The 23,967-nt window shown below is 47.5% G+C and overlaps 1 protein-coding gene across 2 annotated transcripts in view; it reads right to left on the bottom strand.

Moving 5' to 3' along the window:
- Positions 1–23,967, bottom strand: part of PIK3C3 (phosphatidylinositol 3-kinase catalytic subunit type 3) — a 1,987,152-nt gene that overhangs the window by 1,015,232 nt on the left and 947,953 nt on the right. For both annotated transcript variants that reach the window (XM_069626883.1, XM_069626882.1), the window contains exon 12: positions 23,613–23,703. In XM_069626883.1, coding sequence (XP_069482984.1) covers positions 23,613–23,703 — 91 coding nt within the window. The remainder of the gene's footprint in view (positions 1–23,612; positions 23,704–23,967) is intronic.

Genomic DNA, 23,967 nt, shown 5'->3' with positions numbered 1-23,967 from the left:
TGTCTCTGAGGTGAATTTTTAGGTCTAGTAGGGCGGATTCTGTACCATGACCAGGGCGGAATCCAGATTGTCTTTTGCCTAGGATTTTATTTTCTTCTAGGAATTGTTGAATTTGATTATACGCTACCTTATCCACGATCTTAAGCAAGAATGGTACGGTAGTGATGGGCCTGTAGTTAGTAGCTATTTCAGGGTCTAGTGTGGGTTTCTTCAGCAGTGGACGTACCCAGGCCTCTTTAAGGCAGTGTGGGACGGTGTTGGAGTTGAAAGAGAGATTGATAAAGGTTTTGAGAAAGGTGGCTATGGTTTTGGTGCAGTCTTTGACTAATTTGGCGGGACATGCATCGCCTTTGCAGTCGGAAGGTTTGATTTTTTTTAAAACTATTTTTATTACCTCGGATGTTGTGACTTTCCTGAAGGAAAATGGTTTGATTGTTTGTGGGTTGGTCTTGATTTCAGTGTGGGCAGAGAGATTAATGAGATTGTAGAGGTTTTTGTGGTGTTCCTGGATCTTGACCTCTAGTTTTTTTTTTTTTATTTAGTAAGGCTGTTTGCACACTAGTGCACCAGGCAGCGTCTTTGGTGATTTCTAGCGATTTGTTGGCTGGGATTGAGAGTTCTCTGTATATAGCAAATAATTCTTTGGATTTGGAGGTGGCGTTAGTGATTCTGTTGTTATAACATGAAGATTTGGCAGTTGTTATGGCTTTTTTCTAGGTAGCGGCAATGGCTTTGTAGGCTGATAGCGTGGTATCATGTGGGGAGCCTAACCAGTTCTTCAGAGCTTTGCGTTTTTGTGTTCGGAGTTCCACGAATTCATTGGTGAACCATGTGTTATTGTGTTATTTTTTTTAGCTTTTTTGTTCTGTAGAGGTGCAACAGAATCAATGGCGGTTTCCATGATGGAGTTGTAAGTGACTGCGAGTACTGTGGGGTCAGTGGAGGTGGGGTGAAAGAGAGGTGGTATTTCTAAGAGAGGGAGGATGTTCTCTTTGGTTAGGTTTCGGGCACTCCTGGCTAGAGCCTCAGGGATGGGAGCGTTAACTTTGGGTGTGTTGGTGCGCGTGGGAATGAGGAAGTGGATGAGGTGGTGGTCAGACCAGGGAACAGGAGTGTTAGAGCGGACATCTGCTTGGCAGTTGTGGTCAATTACCCAATCAAAATGCAACCTTTGCAGTGTGTAGGTGTGAGGTTTCTTTACTGGAAGGCGAGTTCAGAGAGAGCTAGCGCTAGGTCTTTGGCTGGTTTGTCTTTAGGGTCATTGAGGCCCAGATTAAGGTCACCTAAAACGAGTATTTTGGAAGAAGTTTTAATGTTGTCACTTGCAAGGTACATGAGGTTGTCATGGAAGTTGGCTATGAGGCCTGGAGGGCGGTAGACTAGGTGGATGGTGATTGTGTTATTGGCTGAGGTAGCTATCTTGATTGTAAGGCAGTCAGCGTTTTCTCCAAGGTTTGAGGCAGTTTCTCTTATGGTCAAGGAGTCTTTTACTATGAAGGCTATGCCTCCACATTTGGTTGTAGTTCTATCTTGTCTATAGATCGAGTGTCCTTGTGGGATGTGGGAGTGCTAATGAGATGGCTGGTCCTGCTGCTTGGTGTAGCCAAGACTCTGTGATGGCCAAGATGTCTAGATCTAGATTCGTTATGATGTCATAGATTTCCATGGCGTGTGCTGGGAGGGATCTTGCGTTAATGAGTGCACATTGTAGGTGAGTGAGTTCAGATGGTTTAGAGGATGTATTTAGAGTGGTTGCGATGTTTGCTGTAGTGGTGGTGTTGGGTTGTGTGGGTTGGTGTGGGATTTCAGTGGCAGCATTCGTGGTTGTTGTAGTGGTGCTGGTGTTGTGTTTGGTAGGCTGTGGGGGGTGAGGTGTAGTTCTGAGGGTAGCAAGGCGGAGCTGTGTTCTGTGCAGTGGTAGTGGGCTTGAGCGGGAGGATGGTGTGGGGTATGGTTTGGAGGGTGTGTGTCGTGAGCATAGCCTGAGGAGCTGGTTTCGGCTGTTGACTGGTCTGGGGCATGTGATGAGGGTGGTGATGTTGGGTCAGGTTTTACTGGTTTTGGCTGTCACAGCGGGGTAGGCCGGTGGTGTGGATGTCATGTTTTGTGCTGTGTGTTGTGCGTTGGGTTTTGGGTTGTATGAAGAAGGAAGGGAGGACTAGTGTGGGTGGAATGTAAAGCATGTTAAGAGTGAGTAGTGGTAGCCATGTGTAGCATAGTGACGTGCGTGGGCATGGGAGTGAGGTGGTAGGGCAGGAGAATTTACAGTGCAAGTGTGGGCTCTTCAGGGAGGTAAGAGTTGGCGAGAAGGGCGGTGGCTCTGACAGAACTTTGGAGTAAGTCCGTCTGTTCCATGGGCCTTACCGCGGGGGAGGTCAGTAATGACCTGAACAATCTCATCAAGTGTTTTGGGTGCATCTAGCTGCTCGCCTTGTGGACCGGGACACTAGTGTCATGGGGATTTCATTAAGTAGATCTATGATATCCTGTGTGTCATGTACCTGTTGTTGGGTATATAGGTCAGTGTAGAACTGTGAGAATATTGAAAGGAGTTATTGATCCGACCACTGTGGAACCCCTTGTGAGTCCTTGACGCATTCAATCTGGGTCCTACCCCCCTCCGCTCAGACAAGTCTAGCCAGTGTTCTCCCAGGTCTTTCGCCCCCTCACCATATTTCCTAGCTGCCATTGGGCGTGCCAGGAATTTAATTCCTCGCATGGCATGCGATTCAAATGTCTCAAGTTCCTCTCTGATTTGCGCCAGTTTGGACGGTGTAGTATCCGTCGGACATACGCGTTCCAGACCCTCGAGTTTTGTCTTGGAACGAAGTAGATAATTCCTGATGGCTTTTAAGACACCCGCCTTGCGTGAGATGGCCATCCCCCTGATGTAGACCTTAAAAGCCTCCTAACGAACCCCGAGAGTGGTGCCCTGCTGTAGATTAGTTCCGAAAAAGGCCTTAATGTCCGAAAGGATCTCCGCTTTGAACACCACATCCAGAAGTGCCTCGGATTTAAAGCACCAAGCATTTGTGTGTGGGGGGGGGAGTAAGGGACTGAGTTCCAGGTGCAGTCTCACCAGTGCATGGTCAGACGGAGTGCGGGACAGGATATTAGTATCTTTAACTTTGCCAATCAGGTCGCCCGAAGTCAGGAATAAGTCCATTCTAGAGGAGCTGTCGTGGACAGAAGAATAAAAGGTATATTCGCGTAACCGGGGATGCATTGTCTTCTAGACGTCTCGTAACCCCAGGGATGCCATATGGGATAGGAGACTCTTAGCTGCCTGTGAGTGAGCTCTAGCTGCTGTGCCTGTCCTGTCTAACTCATTATCAAGTATAAGATTCATGTCCCCCCCACCAGATAATAGGGACCCCGTAGTATCCCATCAAAATGGAGGACATTTTATCATAGAATTCGGTGGCATCGGTATTAGGCCCATATGTGTTCAGCATGCACTCCCGGCCTGCAAGTACACAGTGAATTAAAACATACCTCCCCTCGGGGTCAATGAGGCTCCTCTTCAATACAAATTTCACCGATCTATGAAGCAATGTGAGGACCCCTCTGGACTGTGTAGAATATGTAGTGTAGAACCTATTTGGGCCCCAGGAGGGTGCCAATCAGGATGCCAGGTGGCCGAGGGCATGTGTCTCCTACAATAAAAGGACTTTCACCCCGTGTCTTTGCGCATACGCAATGATTTTACGGGCTTTAGTAAAGTTGCTGATACCGCGGATATTCCACAACATTATTTGATTGGACATGTTGGTGTCTCAATTAACATCCCAGTATGCACGTATGCTCATACTCCAAAAACTGTCTATGAAGAAGCAGTTTTGGATACTCATTGCGCATAGTGCCACATTCTCACTGCCATGTTTCAATTTCCCTACATCCCGCCCTTCCTCCCTCACTGCGCAACCCAATCTAGCAGTGTCACTGACCCTCCCAGAACCTCTCACGAGGGTGAACCAACCCCAACACGGCTCCACCCTTACAGTAGCCCAACAGGGGCTCATACATAACAGGAGAATAACAGCAGCAAACATTGCAGTCGCAGCGGGGTGCACTGCTGCAGTGCAGCCAACTTACATGGGAACCTAAAGGTTTAGTTACATTTCAAACTTGTTTCGTGGCGATCGATCACCGCTCCACAACATATCTATAAGGAGCCAGAGTGCCTCTTTTAGGGTTTGCAAATTGAGGAGGATTAAACATAGGTATGGGATGACAGCGGTAAGGGGTCCTGTGGTGGGGTTAATGGCCCCCCTCCTTAGGTGGACATGAGGTATTGGTGTGGTAGATGCATCATAATTCGGCACAGTAATGGTGATCAGATATATCGGTCAGTCTAGCGGCAGTACCGTGGACAAGCAGGGTATAACACAGGTGCTAGGCACACAAGATGTACGGGCTGGAATTTGCAAGCATCACATCAGACACCAGAGGTGCCGAATCAGGATCAGTCATTGTCCATTAGTCGTCGACAGGGGCGTGCATAGGAATGTGCGCTTCGATGTACTTCACCGCCTCGTCCGGCACCGTGAAGAAGTACAGCTTATTATGAAAGGTGAACTTCAGGCGGGCTGGAAATAGTATAGCATAGGCGATGTTGCTTTCTCTAAGCAATATTTTAACGCTGATGAATTGTTGTAGCTCCTGCTACACACCTATGGAGAAATCCGGAAATATTCTGATGACTTGTGCCTCTAGTCGAAGTTCCCCCTTTTCTCGTGCCAGCCGGAGTATTTGGTCCCTGTCTCTTATAGCTGAAGATTTGTGCTATAAACGGCCGCGGGGAACCTCTGGGTTTGGAGCGAGGTGCCAGCACTCTGTGTGCCCGTTCAACCGCAAAGAAAGGGGACAGGTATGGTCCGCCCAGCAAGTCTTTAAACAGTTTTTCAGTTGCCAGTTCCAGTCTGCCCTTGAGCACATTCTCCGGGACCCCGATGATACGTATGTTGTTTCGGCGAGATCTGGACTCCAGATCATTGCACTTGGCCTTAACAGATTTCATGTCTCGAACTAGTGTAGACACTGTGTTCTGCAGCGTTGTGATGCCGTCCTCGTTGGCCCCGATCCTGGTCTCTGCCTCGGTAATCCTAGAGCTGTGCTGATCCAGCTTGCATCTGAGTGATGCTACGTTGGCATTAATGTCATCTAACATTTTTCGTGAAAGGAGGCAAAGGTTTTAGCCATAGACTCCATCATGGTGGCTAGGTCAGGGCCAGGGGGTTCTTCCTGTATATCCATGCTACCCTGACTGGTGATAGCCTGTCCCTGCACAGGCCTAGCAATAGCCTTCGCAAATTTGCCCATGGCTCCAGTTTTACCCGTGCCGCGGGACCTGTTGAACATTGTGGGTATGAATTAACAACGTAATGAATGCCTGGAGCCGCGTGCTACCTGCAGGCAATACAGGAGTGGGGTCTCACAGTGTCGTAGTTCAAGGGTGGTGGTCTTGCCGCGGCAGTTAGAATCAAAATGGGGGAGTTTGAGATCCGCACTGAGGGATGCAGCCCGGTGCATAGCCTGTTACGCCCGCGTAGTACACAGTGCTCAGTACATGGAATGTAGAGGAAGGTGCTCGCAGGTTAGTCGCCAGCCACGGCCCCTGTTACGGAGAATTCTCTGTAAAGGCTAATTTCCCAAACCTAGTGAGTCCCCCAGCAGCTTTGCTAGATTTTTGGGGTTTATTTTTTTCTCCTGCTAAGAGCGAGACTCCTTTTCTCCCGCTCTTAGGCATGATTTGAGAATGTCCTTTGACTTTGTAATGTGTTTTATGGGCTATGGGGTCTTTTACTCCATAGGGCTTCATGTGTTTTTGGTATGTGTGTTACACAGAACTCTCAGTGCAGTAACACAGGGGTGTCATAGTGTCAACCTCCGGAACCTCGGTAGGTTTATCTATGATGTTAACTACCTCCTTGGCTTCCTCCTCACCTGAGTCTTCTGGCGAAGTGTCGTGGCGGAATACCTTTTTTCCAGTCTTCTTCTTTTTTGAGAAGAGGTATGGTCGTCCGCGGTGGGAAGCCACCCTGATTCCCTGCCAAGCAGGGAAGCAAGAGGCTTCCTTCCCGCAGGGACCGGGTAAAGAGGGAAAAAGGCGGATGCCTAAAAAAACCCTCGGAGAACAAAGTCACGATCCTGTAGCTTTTAGAGAGCGAAGTCCAGCAATTCAGTAGACCCGATGTAAGAAGCAGAATGGCTGGATCGAGGGTCTTGAGCAGGCGATGGAAAGCGAAGCAGGTCCTTGGAAGAATCCAGTAGTGAAAAATGAAGGAGTAGGGGAGGACAAGGGGCACAGAGAAAACCAGAAAGTGGCGGAGCGCCACGGAAGGGAAAGAAACAAAGAAGGCGAACGGCGAAGTGACGCCGACTGGAGATCAAAGGGTAGCAATATGGAACGAGGAAAAACACAACGGAGCAAGCAACTCGGAAAGAAACAAAGTTGCAACGCACCGAAACCCGGAAGTGGGCGGTGCTTAAATAGTGAAGCCGGGAAAATGAAAGGAAAGACTAGAGCGGCAACCTGGGAAAGGAACAGGGAAAAGCAATGGATGACCTAATGGCGCCGCCAACGCCAGGCGTTCCATAGCCTCCACCGGCGACTAGACGCCGGCGGCATGACACATAGTGACCCCCAAACATAGACTCCATACCCTGGGACTGACTACTGTCTCCCAGGGCATGTAAAGTCACCATTGACTTTACTAGTCTTAAATTGTGAACAGAACCAGTACAAAACATCATATTATGGAAGTACTGGTAGGGGTAATTCGATTGCCCCTGGGTCTGTTTTTCAAGGGGGCACTGTCCAGTCCCTCCTTGTCGAGTTTCTGGCTGGTGGCAGTGGTTACCACGCAAAATATTCCACTGGAATATATTTCCTATGGGATTTTCCCATTCATTTTAAACGCACCACTTTTTTGTTGCAATGTTAAAGATACTGCCAGGTTATTTATTTAATATGTATTCCCCGGTTGGGTCTTGTTGCCAGGATTCAGTTTTAAAATGACGTTTGTGTTCGCCTCTGTAACTCCAACCCAAGTCGGGCCCTTTATTCCACTTCTGGCGGGCTGCTGCACAGAAGCCTCCAAAAGTGGTGCCACTCTGTCTGGGTCTACAGGATGTGTGGGAGGGGGGAATAGGCACCCTGGACTGAGTTGCCTCGGCAACTCAAGTCGCACTCTTGTGTGATTGGCCCAGTGGTGAGCCGCCCGGCTCACCACTTGGCATGTTTGAGCGACAGCTAGGACTGATGAATGGGGGTTTTCTACATAAAAGCAGGGCTTTGGGGACTGGAACTTCAGAAGTCGCCACAGGACCTAAAGAATCCGAAGAGGGAGAAGCTGAGCCGACCTGCAACGACACCACTTACCAACGACAGAGAAGATCTTCTTCCAGGAGAGTCTTCTTCCTTTGAGCTGGTGGGGTTAACCAGTTCGCCCTCTTTTCGCCTTCCTGGATCGTCTCGTGGTCTAATCGCCCGTGCCAAGCACCCCGGCAGCCGGATAGCCACGCTTCACCACTACCGCGAATAAAAGGGTAGTACCTTTTAACTGGGAACCTCCGCGGCAGGTTTCTTCCCTGGCAGTGCAATGACCTCCAGCTTTCCTCCACGTCGAGATCTTCTCTTCCCCTGGACGAAGCACCGACTTGCACCCGCTGCCAGAACAACTGCCCCCGCTGGAGCTTTCTCACCATTTCAGGTACTGTGTCCCGCCTGGTCTCCCTTGCAACAGACTTTGAGGTGTCCCGTAAATCCTTGACTCTCTATCCTGGGGTGACCTCGGACCTGTTAACTAACTTTTCTGAACTGATCTAACTCCTTTATGAACTATTTGCAAAGACTTTTAAAGTGTACTTCAACTGTGTGATCTTGGGCACATTCCGCCTTGCTCTCTCCAAGAATGGGCCTGTTCTATGAACTTTTTGCTCTACAGTAGACCCTGCCTTTCTTGACTTGCTGTGGTTTTTTAAAAGTGTTGGCATTGTGCGTTTTCCTATTTCTGCCTTTTCCCGCCCTTTTTAAATAATTATTGGAGTGCCATCCTGGTTAAGCGCTCACCTCTGTGTTGATAATAAGTGGTGTTCTTTTCCTAAGACTTGTCGAATAATTAATCAGGAAGGTGTATATATTTCTAGTGACTGTTTGAACTTGCTTGACATATTAGTGCCAGTGTATTTTTACAAGTGTGTTTTTAAATAAATAATTATATACTTTTATACCAAAGCTCTGGTCAGTGTTTGCTTGTGCTACTGTATTTGTGTACCTAATGTGTATACTCTATATACTGCCTAACTCTTTTTGAGAGAAGTCTGACTGCTCAGCCACAGCTACCAGGTAAATCTGGGTGGTACAGACTGCTACCAATTGGGTTTACTGCTAACACCTGTAGTCTTAAACTTTTTGCAGGGAAGGGAACTGCACAGGTTTCTGCCTAACAGCCCCCATGCAGGTGTGGCAGGACGCAGCCACGCATGGCAGCGAAGCTGGTGAGGCTCAGACAGGGACTAGTCAAGACAATAGATTGGGGGCACCTCCAATTCTGATCCCGGCGTGGCCCGCTGTTGTTGCGGCAGGTCGGATCGCACGGTAGCTGATGGTGGGGGCCACTTTGCAAGCAGGAGAAAGAAGATTTTGTTGGTAGGTCCAATGTGGCCCCACAAGGCTATGTTAATCTGGCAGCCATGGGGCCATATAAGTATGGTGATTCAATCAGGGTCCAAGAAGAAGTTTGGCTTCGCCCCAGTTCACTCGGGATAGGGATGTGCTGAGTTCAAAGAATCCCACAGGCCAGCATACACAAAGCGTTTTTACCGTGATGAGGAGTAGAGTATGATCGGACCAGCACATGAACCGCTGAATCTCCAGATGGGGTCTTCACAACAGCACCAGCGGGTGCTGTGGAGGCCCAGCCACGACCCCAGCGGCAGGTGTCTCTACACCGCCGAGGCGGGAAGCAGGCGCGCCCCCAAGGTCCACACTTCGCGATTCTGAGGGAGAGCGTGAAACCAGCACAGCAGGCGCAGAACCGACTGGCGGGCCACCCGGCCAGGGACGCCGCAGTGCGCGGGAGCCTGCAGTGCCGGCAGGGGGAGGGAAGCCGCCTCGCCCGTGGTGCAGATGTAGATGGAGGAGTCCAAGGGGGGCAGGCCGCACCTCCGGAAGGGCTTCAGATGGAGTGGTGGCGCCGGCCGCGGTCGCGAGCACGGAAGGCATGAGTTTCAGGGCGGGAGCCCAGCCCTGGTTAACAGCACACACCCAGGCGACCGCACCTCCGGCGACTCTCCCCCGGGGCATTGCGGATGCAAGGTGGGCAGAGAGTCCCCGGCCTCGCACAGGCAAATATGGAGGAGGGCTGTGGGTGCACAGCAACAAGGATCCTCACTGTCATGTTGTTACACTGAATGAGGGCTGGTAGAGGGTAAGAGAGTCTCACTCTTGGCAGGAGAAAAAAATAAACCCCAAAAATCCAGCAAAGCTGCTGGGGGACTCACTAGGTTAAGAAATTCAGCCTAAACAGAGAATTCTCCCTAACACTCACGCCCCCCCCCCCAGACTAAGGGACAGGAGGATTTAATCCACTCCTGGATGAACCTCATACCTCTAGTCGATGACATACATCCTAGAGAGTCCATCAGCATTTTTATGGTGACACCTTGACCTATTTTCTATGGTCAAATCAAAGGTTTTCCTTTGCAAGCTGTATGATCTACAAACCCTTTGAGTAGCATCAGTTTTTTTGAAATTATAGGGGATCTGGTTGACCAGTCCCTCAGAAGTTGGTACAACTTCTGAACCTGTGTTAGGCTTTTTCAAGGGGTCCTTATAAAGGATTCCCTTAGATCTAGAGGGGCCTCCAAGGTTCCTCACCACCTCTCTTGTGGGAGCAGGTTGGGTCTTAGGCCTCTTGGTTGGAGGGGTTAGGGTTAGGCAATGTACCTGCTTCCCCTTCCTCTTAGATCTAACCTTACCTACTTTAGGAGTTTCCACCCTGATATTAGGATTTGAGTTGGGGTCTTCAGTAGAAGGTCCCACAGTCTGAAGGGTTTTGGCCTTAGACTTTTCTTTCCTGGTTTTCCACCAGCATTGCGAATTACCAGTTCTCTCAGGCCTAGGTAAGGGTCCAGTAGGTCTATCCTCCTCTTCCTCAGAAGCAGGGGGGGTCACAGACTCTGAAACTGGGGGAACAATGATGGAGCTTGGTTGGGGCTCCCATTTCCCTAATGTACTAGCCTGAAATGTGCCTGGGTTAGAGGTCAACTTACTAACACCAGGGCTTGTAGTGGGGGTCTCAGTAGAGGTTCCCACAGGCTTAGAGTGGTCCCTCAAGGTGGCCTCTCTAGCCAATTTGGTTAGGTTCTCCATACTGGGAGGCCTGGGGGTGTGTGACACTACTCCTAGAGTTCTCAGGTCATTCCCCAACAGGACTTTCCCAGGCACCTCAGTCTGCACACTGACAGGGATCCTCACTGCCATGTTGTTACACTGAATGAGGGCTGGTAGAATAGGAACCATTTGGACAGGGCCTCCAGACATCTTAGTGGGACCTTTGGGTGCTTTTGCCACATCCTCAGGTTGAAAGAAGCTTTCATCCACTACTGTTCTGCTGGCCCCAGTGTCTCTCCTGGCAGGGGTATCCTGGCCATTGACAAGAACACTGTCCATATAATATACTTTAGAGTTTGCAGGTAGGGCGTTATACACAACCCTATTCTGGGACTTAACCAGATCCATGGACTCTATAGACACAGTTGCTTTAAGACCCAAGGGTTCTTCATCAAAAGCTTCAAAGTGAGCACTAGCCATATGTACTTCATCCTCAGGAGTGAAGGCTAAGGAGACTGTGCTGATCCCTGCAGGTTTACCCTTGCATCTGGGATCCCCTTTGATATGGTCAGTAGCCTTACAGATATAGCATTGTCCAAATGCTCTCTGAAAGGGTGGCTTGTTCTGACCTCCTTCTGGTTGTTGACCAGAAGGTACACTAGCCTGATTCGGTTTACCCTGGGGCTTACCCTGGTTATTTTGTTGTTTGTGGCCTTCTTTGGTATGGGAGGTAGTAGAATTCTCTGGATTCACTTTAGGTGGCTGCTTTCCCTCATCCTTTTTCTGAGTAATCCCTGAATCCTTGTGAGTGGCCCTGTTGGCAACCCATAAGTCAGCAGCCTTAGCTAGCTTTCTGGAATCTAATTCCTTTGAATCAGTCAAGTGCCGTCTAAGCTCAGGAGAGCAGGCATCATAAATTGACTCCAAGATAAACAGATTTCTCATACCTTCATAAGTGTTCACTTTGTAACCCTTAATCCATCCCTCTAAATTCTTCAAACACTCACTCACCCAGGTAGCCCAAAGGGTACCATCATTCTTTTTGAGGGTCCTAAACCTCTTAAGGTACTGGGAAGGGGTCTTCCCAAATCTAGCTATCAAAGCTAGTTTCACACATTCATACTCCTTCCTATCCTCCTCCCCCATTTCCATTACCACATCAGTTGCAACAGGGGGGCGCCTAGAGAACAACCAGGTGAGTAAGTCATTTCCTGTGATGTTCTGGAGCCCATGATTATATTCAAACAGAGACAACCAATCCAACACATCCAACTTAGGCTCATACATACCAACCAATTCTTTAGGCATCCGGGGTCTTTTAGGACTGGAACTTCTAGAGGAGCGAGAGAGAAGCATTTTCAACAGACAATTTCTTCATTTCTAGCTCATGCTTGAGCTCCATTTCCCTTAGCCCTAGTTCTTTTTCAGTTTGAGCATTAAGTTTCTTATACTCCAATTCTAGTTTCATCCTCTCCAGTTCAAAGTATTGAGGACTAAATGTGGGACCTGGTAAAGGTCCAGTAGGTACAGCAGGTAGAGCAGACAGAGGCCTAGGGGGGACAGTCACAGCGGCCTCACCCTCCTCTTCTGACACTTCCTCAAGATCATCAACATTTTGTTCAGTTTCAATCTCAATACTGTTATCTACAGTTGCTGGGGTGGTAGGTTCCTCTGAACCATCATCCAGGCTTTGGTTAGCTAACAACCTTTCTATTAGCTCAATTTTCTTGCCTCTAGTCAGGAGATTATTTTGCTTACAGAGAACTCTTAAACAAGAAAGAGAAAGCTCTTTTTGTAGCAAGGGACTCCTGACTATAACTTTCCATAGTTAACAGGTTAGAAGATTACTTTTTCAGTGCTAAGCTTTGTGGTTAGTTGCACTAAGGTATCCTAAAGGACACTAAAATGTATACTCAATACAAATCCCACCGCTGTACACCAGTGTTAGGCAGAAACCTGTGCAGTTCCCTTTGGGAACACTGCAAAAGATTTAGGACTACAGGTGTTAGCAGTAAACCCACTTGGTAGCAGTCTGTACCACCCAGATTTACCTGGTAGCTGTGGCTGAGCAGTCAGACTTCCCTCAAGAAGAGTTAGGCAGTATGCAAAGTATACACAATAGGCACTCGGACACAATAGCACAAGCAAACACTGAACAGAGCTTTGGTATCAAAGTATATAATTATTTATTTAAAAACACACTGTTTGAAACACTCCAGCACTCTTATTGTAAAACACTCTAAACACAGTTACTATTATGATATATACAACCCTTATTCCTTATCAGACAAGTCTTAGTTAACACCACTTATTTCCAGACAGAGGTGAGCGCTTAACTATAGATGGCACTCCAATAATTCATGAAAAAGGGAGGGAACAAGACAGAATATGTGAAGATACACCACTCTAAGATTTAGGAACACTTTTAGCAAGGCAGAAGAGCAAAAGTCACTGGTGAGCCAAAGTCCATAGGCTAGGCCCACTCTTAGAGAGAGCGGAGCACAAATGCGCCCAAGATCACACAGTTACACTAGGCTTTGAAAGTCTTGCAGAGAGTTCGAAAAGAGTTTAGAGAGGCTCAGAAAAGTTTAGCCAGGGTGTCCCAGGCTAACCCAGGTTCGAAAGCCGGGGGGCTAAATCTACCCCATACAGTCGGTGGCAAGGGAAGCCAGGCGGAACACGGTACCTTAAGTGGGAAGGATCCTCCAGCGGTGGCAGTTGTTCCTGGCAGCGGGTGCAAGTCTCGGCGTCGTCCAGAGGAAGAGAAGATCTCGACTTGGAGGAAAGATGAAGGTTGTTGCACTGCCAGGGAAGAAACCAGCCGCAGAGTTTTCCAGTTAAAGGTATTACCCTTGATTTCGCGGTCGTGGTAAAACGTGATATTCTGGTTGCCGGGGTGCTTGGCACAGGCAAGGCGGCCACGAGATGCGTCGGGAAGGCGAAAAGACAGTGAAACTGGTTATCCCCACCAGTCAAAGGAAGAAGACTCTCCGGCGGGAGATCTCCTCTTTCGTTGGGAAAGTGGTGAGACGGTTCAGCAGGGCTCCACCGGTGGTGTCATCGTAGCAGGTCGGCTCAGCTTCTCCCTCGTCGGATTCTTAGGTCCTGTGGCGACTTCTGAAGTTCCAGTCCCCAAAGCCCTGCTTTTATGCAGAAAACCCCTATTCACTCAGCCTAGCTGTCACTCAAGCATGCTAAGTGGTGAGCCGTCCGGCTCACCACTTGGGCCAATCAGGACGGAGTGCGACTCGAGTTGCCTAGGCAACTCAGTCGAGGGTGCCTAAATCCCCCTCCACCCCTCCTAAGTACCCCAGACAGAGTGGCACCACTTTGGAGGGCTTCTGTGGAGAAGCCCGCCAAAAAAGTGGAACAAAGGGCTCGACTTGGGTTGGAGTCACAGAAGAGAACACAAACGCCATTTTAGAACCGAGCTTTGGCAAAAAATACCAACCGGAGAATTAATAATAATTAAATAAACCGGCGGTATGTTCGAGGCTATCGTAATTAAATAAATAAAGATAGTAGCCTCGAACAATGGGAAAATCCCATAGAGAAATATTCGCGGTTGAATATAAAAAGTAGTATCCACTGCCACCAGCCAAAACTCGATCAGGGGGGACGGAGACGTGCCCCCTCGACTAACAGACCCTGGGGCAATCGAATTGCCCCGGCCAGTACGTCCACAATATGATGGTTTGTACTGGTTCTGTTCAGAATTTGAGACTAGTAAAGTCAATGGTGACTTTACATGCCCTGGGAGACAGTAGTCAGTCCCAGGGTATGGAGTCTATACTGGGGGCTCGCTATGATACCCCTGTGTTACTGCACTGAGGGTGCTGTGTAACACACATCACAAAAACACATGAAGCCCTATGGAGTAAAATACCCCATAGCCCATTAAACACATCTATAATCAAAGAGACACACTCAAATCATGTCCAAGAGTGAGGGTAAAAGAGTCTCACTCTTGGCAGGAGAAAACAATAAACCCCATAAATCCAGCAAAGCTGCTGGGGGACTCACTAGGTTAGGAAATTCAGCCTAAACAGAGAATTCTCCCTAACACACGGCCCACAAAGCCTTTAAGAACCTGGTGCTAGACAATGCCAGGACTGCTCACTGGACCGTGCACAGTCAGCTATATGAGACGGGCGAAAAAAGCCGGCAAAACCCTTGCATGGCTGGAAAGAAGGGATATGAACAGGGGTCATGTGCGAGCCATTCGAGGGGCCGAGGGAGGCTTGCTCCTTGAAGATGATGAGATAGCAGAACCATTTGCCGCCTTCTACGAAAGTCTTTATTCCCCGCGAGAAGTCCTGCTACCTAGACTCATTTGCGCTTTCTAAGCTCTCCAAGGCCCACACTGGTAAGATGGAGGCCAAGGTCAGGGAAGAAGTGGAAGCCATCCTATCCCAACTTGAATCCGGGAAAACTCTGGGACGGAACGGCTTCCCGGTGGAGACCAGGAAGCGACTGGGGGAATCAGAGGCAGGGCACATGCCTCCCGAGATTGTTGTACGTTCTGCAAAACATTCCGATCCATGTCCCCCACACGACCTTCACATCCATAGAGTCTACCCTTTGGAAACTCATATAGGGCGTGAAGCAGCCCCGCATAGCACTTAAAACTCTTCAATGTTCGGTCTGCCATGGGGGAATCGCTTATTAATGGGCGGCACAGTTGGGGGTCCTAAATGTCTGGCTTCATGGGGACCCTAGGCTTCCACATATCGGGAGCGAGATTAGATGTATGGGTGAACAGTCGCCCCTCCGTGTCCTGTATGGGCCAGACAGAGAGGTGTCCCAAATTATTTTGCAGATCTAACTGTGCTGTCGAATATCCGGCACACAACAACCAACCCCTTCATGCATAAACTGCTGGAGAGTGTAGGGGCACAACTCCTCCTAAAATATAGAAAATCCAGCAATCATCTACATTATGACTAATTGGGTTTCTGGCTCTCTCACAGTACTGAAATGGCCCTGATAGCCATGAAAGAAGTTCTGTCAACTGTGGATGAAATTTGCCCAGCAGTCCTGGTTTCTTTCAACTTCTCAGCTGCATTCAACACCGTAGACCCCAAATCCTGTTGCAGAGCCTTCAGCAAACTTTTTTTTATAAACTCTTTTTAGCGCATAAAGGATATGCATACAGGGCAATATGCATAACATTTTGAAAAAACAAGGTTGCGTTGGGGACACATCTAATACAAAGGAGGGAGAAGTATAAGGCTCAGGTGGGAAGGATTTAAAGTTCAGTCCCCTCCAGCATGTGCATTCGCCAGCCGATGACCTTCGGATGCCGGCAATTACATAACACCAGTCCATTTCCCCCAGACCTTGAAGAATTTCCCCGGGTAGCCCCTGGCGTTGTATATGCGTTTCTCTAGGTACGCACACCGGTCCATTTCATTAGTCCACCGACTTAGGCTCAGTCCCTCTGATGTCCACCACGTGAGGGCTACAAGTCTCTTTGCTAGTCCCATTACCACTGCGAGGAACATTCTCTCATACCTAGTATAGTCCACTTCACGCCAGATCCCCAGTAGTACCATTTTAGGGTCCTGCCGGAACGGATTTCCCAGAACCCTGCTGATCTCACCGATACACTTGTGCCAGAAGACTTGTATGACCTCACATTCCCAAATCATGTGGAAGACCTGCGACATTCCAGACAGCCTCCATCCTCCACTACCCCCCATTTCCTCATTGAGGCCTGGGAGTGGTAGGCCTGCTGTAATATCTTAGCCGGAGTTTGGTGTCTATGCCGATTTCATGCAGAAACATTAGTGCCTCCATCCATTCTTCTGATTCTAACGGGCCCACCATTCTCTCCCACCTCTCCCGGAGCCGTAACAATTCCTGAGCCCCAAAGGCAGTGATCACCTGATACAGTGTTGACGTGGGTTTTACCAGGATCCTGGCCTGGAGGATATTCGCCTCCAGGGGGGAACACTTGGAGATGTTGGCCAGTACCGGGAATTGGGCCCTAGGAGCATGTGTTAGTTTTAAGTGTCTGTATAGTTCCGCAAGTGGGCAAACCAAACCTAGCTTGGATCCCCTCGAATGACAACTATTGCCCATCCTCTATGACATCGGCCAAAGTCTGTATCCCCTGGTCCTCCCAGCTGGCAAAATGACCCATTATTAGAACTTGCGGGACGTACCTGTTATTCCATAGGGGTTGACCCAGCATCGAACTTCCGCCCCAGCCAATGTGCTGGGGAGTTTCTAACCAAATTGTGCCGATTTGCCGTATTATCCCAGGCATGTGGGACACCTCTCTGTCTGGCCCATACAGGACTCGGGGACTCTATTGAAAAGGTATTAAGATGACTGTTTTAATATAAAATATAAGCAGATTTTATATTTAAAGCAATCACCTTAATCCTTTTTTAGAGAGCCAGGGGATCGCCTGTACATCCTTTGGGCCCTCTAGGGTGGGTGGGGGCGGTGGGCGTGGGAACAGAAAGAATATAGTTACTCAAGGGGCAGAAATCAGTATGTACAACTTTGAATACCACTGATCGAAGGCATTGTTGCAGGACTTGGTACCCATCGGCCCAGCTGATCTAGTCTGTGATTTCAATGTCCTTGACAATGATTGGAAGTGGTTTTCAAACTCATCAAGTTACTGTGAAATAGGGGTGCTTGAGCAACATTCCATTGGTATTTTCACTCCTTCGTGATTTAGAAAATCTCAAATGGTTTGTTGCTCTTCTGAAAAATACAATTCTAGAGAACTCTACCTGCTGACCTTCTTATTCACCAGTTCTTACAATATATTGTGGGATTGTCTGCTTGGTAATTTATTTGCCAAAAAGAGCCCCAGTAAACATGATGAACTTTTGTTAATATGATACTCCTTACAGTACGACAAAAAAGAAATTGAGTGCTCACTAAGGGTCACAATGATGAAACTACTCATCCATTTTATAAGAATGAGGAGGAAGAACACAGAAAGATGGTTCTGTTAGGAGATGTGAAAATCAGGGCCCACCCCCTGAAGAAAAAGAGGGTCTCACTTTTAAAGACACTTTTTCAAAGGAGATTCCACACGCAGCAATTCTGATTTTTCCAATGGAAGGTGAAAGCAATCAGTAAATCTGTTTCCATCGTTAAGAGTTTGTTTGTTTGTTTTATTGATTTACAAAGCGCACCGAACCCTGGGGTATCTGGGCGCATTACAGTAATCTTACAGTTTAACAATAACAGTACATTAACGACAGTACATTAAAGAATTAGACAGTACAGCACAACAAATATCAACAGGTAGTGAACATAATATGAGCATCGCAGCACGGTAAATGCAGCAAGTGGTACAGCAGTTGTCGGTGGAGAATAAACTATCCTAACCACATTATATATCCTTTGTGGACAACCAGGCTATGGAATTTCGCCTGAAGTTAGAGAAGGACTTTTTTGTTTTTAGTGAAGGTGGGAGTGTGTTCCAGATCTGAGCTGCCATAACTGGGAAGCTGTGAAATGGAATAGCTTGGTAGTCTTATGACTTTTAGTTGCTCACATAGACAATCACCTAGTTATGGCTGGTGGCAGTGGACTTGTTCTACGAACTATTGTGTATTATTTTTATACTGCAGGCTATGTCCATAGCCTCGGTAGTGTTTAATAAGGGCACCCAAGTACCAACGTGGGCCTCCCTTCTTTTTAAGGCAGGCAGGAAGTAGGGGAGGAGTTTTCTACCCCCTGTCCTTTGTCTGCCACAGTGCCTGAATAGTTTCAGCTCCCACAGGGGGTCTGGCTGTCCTGATTGGACAGCCAAAGGCCCCTTTCTGTAAAATGCTGAGAGAGATTGCAGAGGAGTGTATACATGAACTGTATAAATGGTGAGGCTGCTGTAGTGAAAAGGAAGTCGACCACTGGAAACAGAAGTAACCGAAGACGACGACGACCAAAGAAGCCTGCAGACCCTTTGGAACAGAGTGAAGCAACCAGTGCTGTCCTGACCCCATTTTCTATGTGACAAATGAGCTCCAAAGAGATCGACTCCTTCCCGTTCGCTGGTGGGGAACAACCAGTCCCAAGACAAACTTTGAAACGAGCCATCTCCTGAGGTGCTAGGAGCTTTCCGAGCTGCAGAATCCCAAAACCAGGAGACCTGCAGCCCATTTCGAGTGCATTGTCGTGTAAAGACTGAATCTGCCCAAATCTTTGCTGATCCCGTAAGGACACTCCAGAGATCCAATCCAACTCGGCCAAACCCCCTCACCAGAGTGTGGGACTGCAGGAAGTGAAAAAGATTGACCGGGCGATCTGTGTCCTTTGGTGGTGCTGCAGAAAAGGCACCAAAACCGCAGAGTGAACCAAGAAGTTGCTGCACGTCGTGCCACAGGTCCTCACTCAAGACTGCTGCCGAGTGATCCCGTCCATTGTCCAGCCTTCAGTCACCAGACCAAGGAATCCACAGGTCTGGTCCAGAGTTGCAACATCACAGAACATCCAGCAAGAGAATGTTCTTCTAACCTAAGGTACTGTGGGGGAAAAGGTATTGCTGACCTGTTTCAAAGTTGTCGCTCCAGAGCGTTGGATTGCATGTAGAGGTGTCCAGGGCAACCCCCTCTTACCTCCGACCCAAGCCGCTGTTTGTGTCCCCCTCTCGAGTCTGTTTTAAAGTATCTGCTAGGGAGAATTCTCATTTATGGCTAATTTCCTTCACTTAGTGAGTCCCTCAGCAGCTTTGCTGGACTTCTGGGGTTTAATTTCTTTCACTTGGTAAGAGTGTGAGCTTTTCGCCCTCTCTTACCCATGTTTTGCCATGTCTCTTTCACCTGTTTTATGATTGTGGACTCTGGAGTACACCACTTCAGTAGCCCCCTTCCTTTGTGTGTTACACAGCACCTTCAGTGCAGTGACACAGGGTTGTCTTTTAGACTTCCCACCGACTCCATTTCTGGGGCTGACTACAGTCCTCCAGAAAAGGGTAAAGTTGCCCTTGACTTTACTTTAGTCAAATTACCACAGATCCAGTACACCCCATCTTCCATGGAGTGCTGGGGAAAGGGGTTACTTTGTATCCCTTTGTATCTGTACCTCCTAGAGCATTGTTTCACTCTTAACATTTAGACTTGGCTGGGGGCAGTGGTATCTACCCTAACTTTTCTACCGTGATTATATTAGATAAACGTGGTATTTTTTTAGGCTATTATATTAGCCTCGAACTCAAACCCGCTTGACCAAATACTTTTTCTCTTGGCTCCGGTCAGGTTTATTCACCATTTCTTTTTGTTAAAGTCCTTCTTATGTCTTACTTTGCGCGAGAAACCAGGTTTGCCTCCTTTGTTCACCGTCTTTTGACGGGCTTCTCCTCAGAAGCCCTCCTACATGCGCCTGGGTGTCTAGGTGGGCTGAATGTGAGGGAGGGGTGTAGTCACCCCCTGTACAGGGTATCCTAGGAAACCCAAGTCGCACTTTGCCATGATTGGCTGAGGTGGTTGTCCGTGCTGCACAGCCCTCCTGCTGCGTGAGTGACAGCCAGGCTGTGTGAATGGGGTGTTTTTCGCTTAAAAGGCAGGTCTCCTGGGCTAGAAGTCAGAGAGTCATCACTGGAACTACAAGGAACCGAAGAGAAGCGGAGAAGAAGTTGGCTGCTGCAACTACCCCGTACCGGTGAAGCCCTGCTGCAGTCCTAAGCTATCTACCCAAGATCCAGTCCGGAGTCTTCTTCCCTTGAGCTTGGTGGGGATAACCAGCTCATCTTCTACAGCCAGAGGATCCTCTACCTTGGTCAAAATCGCTGCACACTGCTGTAGTGGTCCTGATAGCCATCTGAAGAGCCTCTCCTTTTTTTAAGGAGCGCACCTTTTCTTCATCGTCGCTGCTGCTGGCTTCATTCCTGTGTGGTGCAGACCCCTTCAGACATCGTCCTTCACATCGAAGCTCCAGGAACCGTGGGTCTGCGGGAAACCAACAGGAACAACTGCCAGGGAACCAGCTTCTCCAATGAATAAGGTACTGTGTTCTGCTTGAGGAATTAGGGTGAATCCCTTTTCTTCATCTCCAAGGCTTGCCCTTGTCTTCCCTCCTTCTTATAACTTTTGCTTCTGAACATTGACAATATCAAAGTACTCTTGGCTACGTAGAATCGTGATGTCTGACTGTGTGATCCTCGACAACAGGCACCCGGTGTCACTTGACCCTGGCTCCGGCCCTTTGACTCTTGAATTCCTGTCTATGATTCTGTCTGCCTAACTATAATATTACCTATGATTTTTGCCTCCAACTGCCTCTGGGTATTTAAGGTGCTAAGTGTGTTTTTGCCCCGGTAGCATTTCTTGTCACGGATACGCTAGTTAGTAGACCGAACTGTCAAAAAGTGATCGCAATCATATTCACGGTAACGTGTCGTGTTACATAACACCGGTCCATTCAAACACAGGGTACTTACCTTGAGTCATACTGTACAAAGTGAATTGGTTAGTGGTAGTATATTTGCGTGTGGTTTTGAATTTAATAGAAGTGTTGTGTTTATAAAAAATGGTTTAAAAATAAATGTACTTATATTTTTCTACCTGAAACCTTGAGTCAGTGTTTGCTTGAGTCACAGTAACTGTGGTCCCTTTGTGTAATCGCTGCTACTGCTCATATACTCTTGAGATAAGCCTGGCTGCTCCGCTACTGCTACCACTTTAACATAGTAGTACAGGCTTGTACCAAAGGTAAAACTTGTATTGCCACCTGTGGTCTTAATTGTGTGTAGTGGTCCCTAAGGCAACTGCACAGGATTCTGCCTAACAGTCTCCCTTGTTAGTTGTTAACTTGCTGCTTCAATAACTGAAGACACTGAAAGAAATCCACAGAAACTCTACATTATTCGCTGATTGTCAAGACTTCCAAGCCCTGTATGACCTGCCTTTAGCTAGGCTTGTGTTTTTTTGACTAAAAAGACTTACCAGGCGAAGAAACCATCTCTAGAACTTTGACCTAAGCATATGTTGCACTAACTAATCATTTTCTTCCCTTTAAGTGACTTTACTATAGGTGTTTGCAGAATAAATGTACTACCGTATAAAACTTGAAAAGCACATGAGTGCGCAATAACCGATAATACAATAACATTGTCTTTTCCGTTTCTAATGTTGCTACAAATGTAACTGTGAACAAACACAAAAGTGAAAGTGCCATTTGAAGTGTATTATCAAGTATTCCTAAGTGTTCAAGTGATTCTGGTGTAAATATAATGAATATATACCTTTTATATATTTATAAGTGGAAGTGCTTCTTTGTTATGTCTGTCTAGCTAAGATTCAGTGTACGTACCTATAGGTCACATGTTCCTCTTAAGATAAGCCTGGCAGCTCTGCCACTCTACCAAGGTCCTGAGCTAGTACAGACTGATACTAAGAGTTAGGGATATACAAACCACTGGGATAGCTTTTTAAAAGTCTTACTGCCAGTAGGACTTTAGAAAAATTCCCCTAACACTCCTGTCCCTACTCTCCACCTCCCACCTGATATTATTTGTCTTCTCATTCCAGCTCTCTATTCTCCTTCTCCCTCCCACGCTTATTACCCGTTGGTCCCTACTCTCATCCTAACTCCGCCTCACAACCCTCCTGTCTCCACTAACTCCAGCTTTCCTGGTCTTAATCCTCACACGCTCCTCCTAAATATCCTAATCTTACTATTTTTTATCATCTTCACTTACTCTATCTGCCTCTTGCTCACTCAGTCACATCCAAACATACAACACAATTGGTACTACTCTCTCAATCCCAAAACCGTACCTACGCTCTCTCCAAACACTCCAAATCTCTCCTCCAGGTACGCCTACACTTGCTGAACACTCTTCTCCAGTCACGTAGCCCTCCTTTGCCACCTGCAACCTCACCTGAACACCTTTCACTGCAGACTTACGCAGCTGGGTTTATATAACCCTCCCATTGCTTTCTAGACACTTCCTTGAGCCTCCATTAGCTACTTGGGTCAGCTGTTTCCTGTGACAATCCCTTTCTTGTCTCTCCCAAACTCCTCCCCTTGTGGGTTGCAATTTCTGTTGAAATACTTCATGGTAGCATTTGGCCCGGTCCCCTTTTAAGCCTCCATTACAATTCTGTCTGCCATGTGGTCTCTGCCATTGTTTGTCCTCTGTTCTGTTCCGGCATTCGGCAAGACACTGAACACAACATTTCTATGGAGTGTTCCCTTGTCTTTCTAGTTCTGACAGCACTGTGTTGGTTGCAGCTCAACCTCTGTAGCTCTACTGTTCCTCTGTAGCATTACTGGGTACTCTGTGGTAGGTGTTGGATCTCCCACCAAGGTCTAAATGGGAGAGGCTGGCCATTCTCTATTATAGAAAACACTTCTTTCCTTCTGTTTCACCCATGGGCTTGACCATTGGACTCATGTTCATTGCGGTGCACATAGTCACTGTTGAGGTCTCTGGACGGTGCTACTTACTGTCAATCACCTGACCGATTAGTAAGGGAGACCAGGCTAGGACAAAGCCTGCTAATTATTGGTACACGGAAATAGGCCTGTGCCGTGTATAACTCCAGGGATGGGGGCCTCTTTGAACTCCATCCCACCACCTCTGAGGCAAGTATGACTCTGCCAATGCCCTGAGAGTCCGCTTAACCCAGGTTGAGAAACAACCCCAACCTCCCTGACAGGATAATGCCCACAACCCTGTCATACAACACTTTTTGACTCATTCTCAGACTACCTTTGGATGCATCATCTAGTACAATCTGCAAGTGTCAATGTCTTCCTCCAACCCAAGGAATAAAACATAGTGCTGGTGCGGATCACATACAGACATCTTCTAATTGTATGTTTTAAACACCAACGTTTTTGAGGAGACATACCCTCTTATTAAAAGATTCAGTAAATATTTTAATAGAAAAAAAGTTCCTGAGTCTGTGAGTTGCAGAATAAAATGAACTATTGGGGCGCACAATGTTGCAAATCTGTACCAACTACGTGCAGTACCAGATGCAGCCATAACCCGAACACAGCTGGTCATAAAGTCGTCCTTGCACCCCCTGGTAGCTGCTTTAAAATGTTCAGATACAGCAAGCACATGGAGTTATTTTAAGGATGAGGCATCTGTGGGAGGAAGACAGCTATTAGAAATGGGTAAGGTCAACACACTGTTGAAGGCAGACCTGCAAAGCAACTACCACCAACAAATTATATCAATGTGACAATCGAGACAGAAGGACAGAGTAAAGGTGATAAAAAGCAAACTAAACTGTCATAATTTCAGGCCTATGCACAACAGCTGAAAAGAGCAAACACGCAACCTTTTACTTACTTCAAGAGTTTCACTATCTGCTGGTTCCTTTACTTTGGATGGTGGAGGTGGAGAAGATACAGTTGGAAGTGGACTGTTTATGATCTGTGAACTGGAATTTAGACTAAGGTACATTAGGTTGTGGCAAACGGCAACACATTCCCAAACAATAGGTTACTCCATATAATTAAATGTCTATGCATTACTCAACCTGAGTTATAATTTTTAAGGTTTTGATTATGACGGTTCTTCAATCAATCCTTACAATTAGGCAAGTCACTAGCTTCTATAGCAAACATCTTAATATCAAAGTAGATCACAAACATCACAGGTAGCTCTTGAACAAGCATGCTATAACCAAACAGACTTCTGGACC

This window comes from Ambystoma mexicanum, chromosome 6p, assembly GCF_040938575.1.
Source record: "Ambystoma mexicanum isolate Mex_15411 chromosome 6p, UKY_AmexF1_1, whole genome shotgun sequence".
Classification (NCBI taxonomy): domain Eukaryota; kingdom Metazoa; phylum Chordata; class Amphibia; order Caudata; family Ambystomatidae; genus Ambystoma; species Ambystoma mexicanum.
This window is presented reverse-complemented; position numbering and strand designations above follow the sequence as displayed.